Genomic DNA, 9633 nt, shown 5'->3' on the forward strand with positions numbered 1-9633 from the left:
GCCAAAGAGTAGGTTGGGCTTCCTATTGCACTAACAATTGGTCTCAGGGGTATCCCTGCTTTATGTATTTTTGGTAAGCCATATAGCCTCGGAGGTATGCTACAGTGTGGTGTAAGTTGTTTGCGTGTATCTTCGTCCAGTCCCGACTTCTTTAGTAGTGAGGCTGTTCTTCTTTCTACTGCAGATGTTGGATCTCGTGACAAGGTGGTATATGCTGGATCTTGAAGTAACTGTGAAATCTTCTCTTGATAGACATCTGTGGGAAGCACTACAGTGATGTTTCCTTTGTCAGCTGGTAGAATAGTGATACTTGCGTCTTCTCAATGCTTTAAGTGCGATCCATTCGGCTTTGCTAATGTTTGGTCTGGGCATGACGGCTCTTTTCAGGACCACGCTGGCTTCCTGACGTATTTCTTCTGCTGTATCGTTGGGAAGATTGCTAACTGCTTGTTCTATGCTGGCAATGATGTCTATGGCCGGAATTTTCTTCGGTGTGATGGCAACATTTAGCCCTTTCTTTAGTAAACTGGTAGGGTTTTCATTGGTGAGATTTACGACCACTTTCTCAGCTTCCGTTCCGTGTTTGGTTGGTGTGGATGGTTTTAGTCGATTGAATTTCTTAATTTGTTTAGTCGTCCTTTTGGTGCGTGAGATATCGGCTAACGCTGTTGAAGACATGTCGATCCATTCCCAATCCATTGGTGAGAGACAGCGGGCTAGTTCCAGGTGAGTTGTTAGAAGCTGTCGGTCCGTACGGTCCAGCTGCATACACCGGGAACACTTCTGGAAAGCTCAGCAGACTATTTGCCAGGTACATCAGGACAATACACAAGCCTCCAGCAAAAATAAAAAAAAAAAACTTAATACGATCAACCAAAGACGACCTGAGCCTCCGAACTCCTGGAGTTTACCGCATTCCATGTGAATGTGGTAAGTCATATATTGGACAAACAGGACGAACCATTGAAGCCAGATGCAAAGAACACAACAGTTACATCAGACTAAACCAACCAGAAAAATCCGGACTGGCTGAACATAGCATCAAACAGCAACATACGATTTCATTTACAGATGCCGAAATAATAGCAAAATGCTCAAGAGTTTGGGACAGGAGGATAAAAGAAGCCGTTGCAATCATACAAGAAAAAACGAACCTTAACAGAGACACAGGATTCCAACTGAGTAAAACATGGACACCAATCATATCCCGCCATTTCAACCACCAATCAGAAGAGTCCAATCATACATACATGAGTATATATATTCCATACACTCCATTGCACCATCATATTCGCCTGAAGATGAAGACGATGTCAGCTCTCGAAACGTCGCAAGATATAATAGTATTTACCTGGCTGCTAGCCCGAGAAGACCTGTTCACTCATGGAAGAAATCTGTTAGCCATTGGTCAAGAGAAGCTTCTTCAGGAAACACTTGCCCCTGAATGTGGTGAGTTTAGAGAGAGAGCGGAAAAGATGGAAATTTGAGGGGGCAGGGTTAGAGGAATACGGAGGACGAGGAAGTGGTTCCCAGCCAATTTCAGCAATCACATCTTTGGTCAATTTCGCCGTATGCGGTCGAGCATTATCATGGAGTAATAAGACTGGTTGTCCCGGTCTTTTGTTTTCAACAGCAACAGCAAGTCATCTTAGCTGGTCACTATACACAGCAGAGGTAATCGTTACGTTTTTCGGAAGAAGTTCATGGTGAAGAATGCCATCTTTGTTCCACCAAACACACAAAATGATCTTCTGTGGATGGGCACCATCCTTGGCACGGGGGGTTGCTTTTTTTGGTGGGCTGAGCCACTCTTTCCACTTCTTCATGTTGACATACAGGCATCATTTCTCGTCACCTGTGACAATGTTCGAAAGGAAAGCTTTGTGCCTATCACAAGCCAACCGATGCCGGGCAAGCAATGACAAACAGGTGTTTACTCGTTGATTTTTGTTACTGCCACTTAACACATGTGGTACTCACGTACTCAATTTTTGTACCTGACCCATCGAATGCAAATGGCGGGCAGTAGTTGACTGATTACATTCAAAAACTTGCGCCATTTCCCGCATTGTTCGAAGAGGATTCTCATAAAGCAACTTATTCAAGCGATTTTCGTCAAAATCTGAAGATCTTCCAGAACGTGGATCATCAGATAAGTCAAACCATTCTGCTCAAAAGCAGGAAAACCATTTCTGTGCTATTCTTTCAGCAATTGCTTCATTCCCGTACAGTGCACAAATTGTTCTCGCAGCTTCTGCTGCACTGGATCCTTGGTTAAACTCGAAGAATAAAATGTGACGGAAATGATCACTTTTCTCAACTTGACATTCCATATTAGTTTCTCTGAAATATATACAATAGTACGTTTACAATCAAGAAAACTTGTGTTTCACAACACACAATACAATAGTACGTTTACAATCAAGAAAACTTGTGTTTCACAACACACAAACTCCAAACTACGGAAAAAAAAAAAACGCACGAACTTACTCATCGAATATATATGTCGCGCCCAGAAAGCCGAAAGGTGCTAAGCACTAAAATGCAAATTTCTCAGGAGATGAATAAAAACGAATGAAACTAATTAATTCCGATTCTTTCTTTCTTCTAGAGTTCAGTTTTCACAGCAGACCTTTCATATTGTCTCCTGCCACTTGTCTCCTTTCTGCACAACAGAAAAACTACGTAGATTTAGCAGCTTATTCCATATTTCTTGGTTTACAAAGGAGTCTGGTATTAAGTTGTGTCGATGAAGTACGGAAAAAACTAATATCTTTGGTTGGCGTATATCGTAAACACTCATGCAATGCTGTCAGCACATCAGATGTTAGGTTTCGTGGTACTCGTTCGATACTGTATCAGAACAACTACATTAGTTATTATTCTGTGGAGAATACTAGATACTTGAGTATCAACTGAGAATCGAACTTCTGATTGTCGGTTCTCAATCTATCTAAATCTGAGAGTGGTTTCTCACATAATATTTTGAGAGACAGAAACATAATGAATTGAAGAGAATATAAAACTGATAATAGAACGATAAAGAGGTTTCATTCCATTAGCTGTTCTTGTAACATGTATGAAGATTGGGTTTGAGATACGAAATAAGGAATCTAGGACTGTCAGAACAGGTTAATACTAGGCACTTACATTGTGTTTCTGTAGTAGTTGAAGTCAACTTCGAAGGCCTGCCTCTCCTCGACTTGCGTAAGCATAAACGAATAACAAGTATATAACTGAATTGTAGTGTGTGTGACTGAATCAAAAGAGTTCTTTTGTATGAAACGGCGTAATGCAATCAGCATGTCTTTCATATTTCCTTGTGTGGTGTGCTTCATGTGTATGTCTGATAGAATAAAATAAGTTGTCTCAATAACCCGGATTAGACTTTGGAAACTCAGATTTATCTATTCAATTCAGATAGTTGATGTTTTGTATTAGAGCCAGTGGTTTTTAAATTTTGGTATGTACTACACTGTATTCATAGTGTGTCATGCACATTTTTCAGAACATTTTCACCTATTGCACTAGGTTTGACATGTCCAGTCACTGAGATGTATGGCAAACATTCAAGAAGTACGGGAGTTATATTTCGATCGTGATTTTCTGAGAACATTTCTAAGTGTAGGGAACCATTTGTGTTTACATTTCCTTAGTGTATGGGAGGGACAGTGCAAAGATTTTTACCTGTGCACTGTTAAACTATCTATTATTTACAATACTTATATTAATGGAATCTGGGTTTAAAATAATTACCGTGTTCGTTTACGTGGACTTCACCCGTTATTTTGTTCTTGAGTTAGCCCTTTTCATATAGTTTAAATAAATTTTTCAGAGCTCCCTCTTGGATAGCATACGCGCCTTTCGATTCCCGGTTGGAGCTCATGTGGTTCGGATTCTCCCACGTTAAGCTGGATTGTAATAAATTTGGGCGTAGGAGTGCCCGTTTCTGACCTATTACCCCATACAAGGTAGGAGTTTCTGTTGGGCTGTCATTAATTGGTACTAATATTGGTTTCAAGTCCCTATGAAAATGTTGTATCTTACTATCAATAGAGTCCTTGGTTTGTGTCCAAAGACAATTATTATCTAATTTAGGATAGCGAGGGTTCGGTGAAATAGATAACCTGAGTGTTCGGAACCTGGGTATTCGTAGTTTTAACATTTAATGGAACATATAAAGTATTATTCTCAAGCATATATTTAATACCTTTCTCAATGTCATACACGCATTGACATGAATATGTCGAAACATCGATAACAACGAACAAGAGAAAATACCATTATCTGTATATTTATGCGTATTTTTCATTAAAAGGAAATAAGACATAACACACACACGTTTTCATAGATTATGTACCATAAAATGACTAATAAAAAGATGATAAACTTTGATTATGATATGCCCTTTTTCACTATCTCATACACACTAACACAATTTCAACACTGACACTTTCCCCACAATAAGTAGAAGGAAGAAGTGGTGGATGAGTAATTCCAAGATATATTAATCCATCACACTCAGTGGTAGAGCGTTCACCCTGGTTCGATCCCAGCTCGCGCCAAGTGAACTTTGTGGTGGACATACACGTGTGCATGGTTTTCTCTGGGTTCTCCCGTTTCCTCCCACTTTTTTCATTCCACTATTTTCTTCATTTCTCATCATCACCGTCTCCTTTAGCCTAGCCGGCATAATCGTGGCCCGTAAAACTCAAAGATTTCTCAAATACAATAGGGTCTACTTGTTTGACTTAAATAAGCTGCAATTGCCTATTCTTCATTGCGTTGGAACTAATGCAGAACTTTCACGATATCCATCTTTGCAGTTCGTTTCTTTTCAAATGCAAAGAACACCAGGTTAGCCAATTGTTTCCGACTCACAGAAAGTCTTTCTGGTCTATTTATGCGGGTCAACTCAGAAAACGAAGATTCACATAACGCGATACCACATGCAAACGTCCCGATAGAAGTTGTAGAGCATAAGTATCTTCATAACGCATTTTAACCTTATAGATTTCACTGAATGTGTCAGAAGAACTGCATTTACTAACATATGCCTTTGCAACGGCACACTCTTCTTTAGACGGTATGGTAATTCCTAATGATGATAAGTAGTCTGCTTTCGGAAGCTCGAGATTTTCTACTGAAGTAACTGCATCCAACAAAGCATAATTACTGTGGAATCACCTGTTCATTTTTGTAAGAAATAAATCAATCAACTCGTAGAACACCTATCGCAAACAGTCTTCAACTTCTGTATTCCCTGCACCAGTTGTTTCTGTTACAACAAAATCCTGTAATGACGTGTTTATTTTTCTTCTTGAAAGGCGTTGACAAGCTTCTTCAATACCGGTATGGGTATCTTGTATCATGCGGTTTGCTTCAGCTACAATATCTCGAAACGTTTCATCATTTCGAATATTGTTCAATGTTTCCACAGCAGCATCAACTAGATTCCTTGCGGTATTCAAACTTGCTTCATGTGATCGGAGAATTTTATCAACAGGATGAAGAATTTCAAGTATTTTTTCATCAATAATAAACAAAGTCTGAACAGTCAGAAGAAGTCCACTACTTTCCACCAATTCATCCCCATTAAAATTCTCGTTCTTAACCAACTTTAGCACCTCCAATATTTACATATAATTGTCGCGAATTATTTGTATTACCCGTAAATGTCCCAACCAACGCTGTACTAAAAGACGAGCAAGATTCCGACCATCATACAAAGTGGTAATTTTACCTCTTTTAAGGAAATTATATAGCATGACACACAGATCAAAATGCTGTTTGACAAAAGGAATATTTATTTATTATTTATTTAAAGAAAGAAGAAAATTTAATACATTGGGTGTATCCAATATACAAGATAACAATATACAAAATATTAATGAAATACAATGAAAGAAAAGGAAAAGTTATAACTGCTTACAGAAATTGACAAATTGTATTTTATGTGCTATTGCTTCTCTAAATGAAATCGGATAATGCTTAACATACCCGCCTTCCAGGGATGATAGGACTTCGGACTTCCAGAATTCATGTCTATCTTCCGGTGTCGGGCAGATTAGTTAGATGCACATATTTCTATACTGCGAGAATTTTGTAGTTCTTATATAAAGAATGTAGAAAAGATAGAAAATGGCTCTCATAAGCAAATGCTTGTGTGAGAGCCTGATTCTCGTATTTTATTTATTTACTTATTTGTTTTCGTACCGTAACATACAAGGTTTATAATTCTTACTTTTAGTTAACAATAGTTTTTTTTTTTTTAAATACTTTTTGATTCTTTTAACCACTGTAAAATTAACCTTTTATATACTTTAAAATTGCGTTCCTCTTTAATTCGGAGTGGGAGTTGATTATAGATCTTCGGAGCTTTGTAATATGCTTGATATTGAGTTATAGATTTACTCGTTGCTTTAATTTCTAAATTTTTGTTTGTCACATTTCTGGTTATGCACATATGTTTTACTTCGACCCACTTCTTGCTATTCTACCTTCTGCAAATACAATTTTGAAAGTGGTAACACTGAAAATTGGTCATAGAGTCTATCTAGTCTACTGTCAAGTCCTTTTTTTAAAACATATTCTTACAATATTATTTTGCTGAATCATCAAAGATTTTAAATGAGTAGGATAACCAGCACCCCAGATTAATATACCATATGTAAGTATACTATTTACAAGAGCATAATATACAGTACGTAATATCTTTATGCTTACAATATATCGTAATTGAACAAATTTATATAATAATTTTCTTAATATTGTGGCGATATGTGTAATGTGAAAAGACCATATCGTTTACACATTTGATTACTACTAAATGCAATCTGTGATTGATACAATGCATGTAAGGAATATCACGTCCTAGCCGTTGCTGTATTATTGCTTGCACCTCACCCTTCTTCCCGCTCATCACAGAGACCCCATCCTAACACTAGCTCAACAGTCTTCTGCAATCTAAAACCATAGTCCCGGAGAACATTAAGTATGAGGTCAGCAAAGGAATCGGCACTAAGAGATGGCAGAGTTTCTATGCTTAAAATAGATTCACAAATTTTCCTGTCTCACCTATCGAATACTGATAGCCACATTTTCTCGATTATTTTTGTCACGTGTCCCATTCTCCAATAGAGTGAATCATGGTACATCTGCACTGTTGTCATCAACAATATTTCCTCAAACAGTATCTGTCATCATTTGAATTATATCATTCTGAATTTCTGGGGATAAATAGGAAGCATTTTGAGGGATTTTTTCCTAACAATTGGCCAGTTTCTATCTTTTCTTAGTGTATATTCAAACATATTTCAGAAGAGGTTCCTCGTGTTCTTCAACATTGTAAGTGTTTCTCATTAATATTTCGTTCACAGCTAGGAACTGAATAATTTCCGCGATGCTTTTTACATAATACTGATTTTTTAAAGTACACTTTGATTTACTAAAAGTGAAACTAGTTTCCCTACAGCTGTGCGCTTTTATTTCTCTGCCCACATTTTCATCGCAACGATATGTGTGGTTGTTGCGGCATGTTTTATTAAACCTGTTTTTGATTTGTCAAGAGCGGCCTTCCAGTTACTAAAACATTTAAATGTAAAGGCAATCTTTACATCCATAAAGTTGAAACTGTCTGCACGCGTAAAAAAAGCAGCATCCCGGGATTGCAAATATTCCAACGACGTGAATCTCTGAAACCATGTTTAATTACTATAAAAGTCATTAGTCATTAATGCACTGAAAACTCAAATATCTTCCACCAAGGCACAAAACTGTGCGAACCTCGAGCGGCACAAAATCACAAACACTCAGCACTGCGGAAACATCGATTTCTCTCACGCACGCACAGGAACTACGCGTATGAACAAATGTTATCTACTGATGTCGAAGAAAATCTGATGGCAACCGACTGGTACCGAGAAAAGCAGTAGAAAGGGCAGCAAAACTGCCACTCCGCCTACTGTACTAACCCTACATACGAAAGTACTTGTGGTTCGCACAAAAAGATTTACTGTACTGCCATGAAAAGTTAATAGACCTGACAGTGTTGCACTGGTGACAAACTAACACGTTCTATATTTTCAAACCTCTATTGTACGCCGATGAAAATTGGCGAAATAGGAAAAAAAAAAAAAAGTAATACATAAAAGTACCGATATTGAATTTACAAAACATTTCCTCTTATTCTTTTTTCGTTTGGTGGCATTTTTTTCAGTGTTCCCTGTTCATTTTACAACACCTCTCCCTCCCTGCCCTTCCTCCTGGAATTCGAAGAAGACTTAAGGCACGAGCCACCAGGCCTGACAACGGCATTCTTTGCAGAGCAACTGCAATCGGGTTGAAACAATAAGAAGACAAAACCATCTGGTTCATTCACAAAAATACCGAAGGAGTGTAGTTGGTAAAATAAATGAAATGGGTTGTTGCTTCCGATAAAGCAATTCTGTGTATTTCTCATAACAGTAGTCTATGACCAAATTCTGATAAAACAGAAACATTGTTTCCATGCATTGCTCGTTTCTTTATATAGAAGCATTTAAAACACTGGTAAAAGTTTCAGGGGTAGCTGAAGGTAGCCATAGGTGAGGCTCAGCCCCCATGCCCCCTCTTAGCTACAGGCCTGCTGGATATTCTACACCGCCTATGAAATTCACTTTCATTTTCAATTCCGCTCTTTTGTTTTTGAGATGTATGTATAAGTCACTCTACTTCTCCAGACTTATCTCATTTCCTCTGACATTTTACTTAGGCGGTCGAGTCTTTTTGATTTCGTTTCATTTGCTCTCCTCTTCCGCTCGTGCTCTGCCTTCTTTCGCCGCTTTGTGAGGACCGTAGACAACGAATCCGCATCATTACTTTTAGTCTCACACAATATTTTAGTTTGTTCTAAGCAACGTAAGACGTCATAATGACCCCTATCATATTGTCTACTGAATAAAATATTTATAGAGTTTAGTAAATTGTTCCCATACACTCTTGGACTTTGTTCGGGAAACTCTTTGAGAAAAACACTTATAGTTACATTATATTTATCAGCAATAGCTTCAATTTGTACTTCACCATCATACACACCATTACAGTTCATGTAACTACTATAACCTTCCTTTGACACAGCTTCGGACACAAATTTGTATGCTCGTAAAAAGAGTATATACTCGTCCCAATTCCTTAAAACTATATCTACTGCTTTCCTTCGAATTTCCATCCAAGTTTCGACAGATCCCAATAACTGTAGAGATAAAGATCTAAATAAACAATTACCGTCACCTATCATTAAGATACTGTAGAAAGCAAATTTTGAGAAAGTTACTGCACTACATACCTTAGCCTACGGTGTCACACAAATGAGATATAACAACACAAGCTACAAGTAACACTGAAAATATGAAAAAAAAAAAAAAAAAAAAAAAAAGTTAGCAAATTTGAATTTTCACCTCTATAAATCTATATCTGACATCAACTTTTGCATACTACTATATCTGAAGTCATACGGTATTTGCAGCTTGTAGAAGCACAGTTGGATGAAGTGCCATACATGGAAAGCCTCAGAAAGGTAACAAAGGCAGATATTGTGTGAAAGGCTACAAAACAAACATCAACAGAATTTACAATGTCTTGTACCTTGTACCG

At 37.7% G+C, this 9633-nt stretch overlaps 1 protein-coding gene across 1 annotated transcript; it reads right to left on the reverse strand.

Moving 5' to 3' along the window:
* Positions 1–288: 288 nt before the first annotated feature.
* LOC145692059 (uncharacterized) lies at positions 289–768 on the reverse strand. The gene has a single exon (XM_081767350.1). It carries the CDS (start codon positions 766–768, stop codon positions 289–291), a length of 480 nt encoding a protein of 159 aa, XP_081623476.1.
* Positions 769–9633: the final 8865 nt, after the last annotated feature.

This window comes from Thermobia domestica, chromosome 8 (genome assembly GCF_964235325.1).
Source record: "Thermobia domestica chromosome 8, izTheDome1.hap1.1, whole genome shotgun sequence".
Classification (NCBI taxonomy): Eukaryota; Metazoa; Arthropoda; class Insecta; order Zygentoma; family Lepismatidae; genus Thermobia; species Thermobia domestica.

What these genes read in the sequence shown, in the direction of transcription:
- LOC145692059 (XM_081767350.1), bottom strand. Translation starts at nt 768, where the DNA reads ATGCAGCTGGACCGTACGGACCGACAGCTTCTAACAACTCACCTGGAA.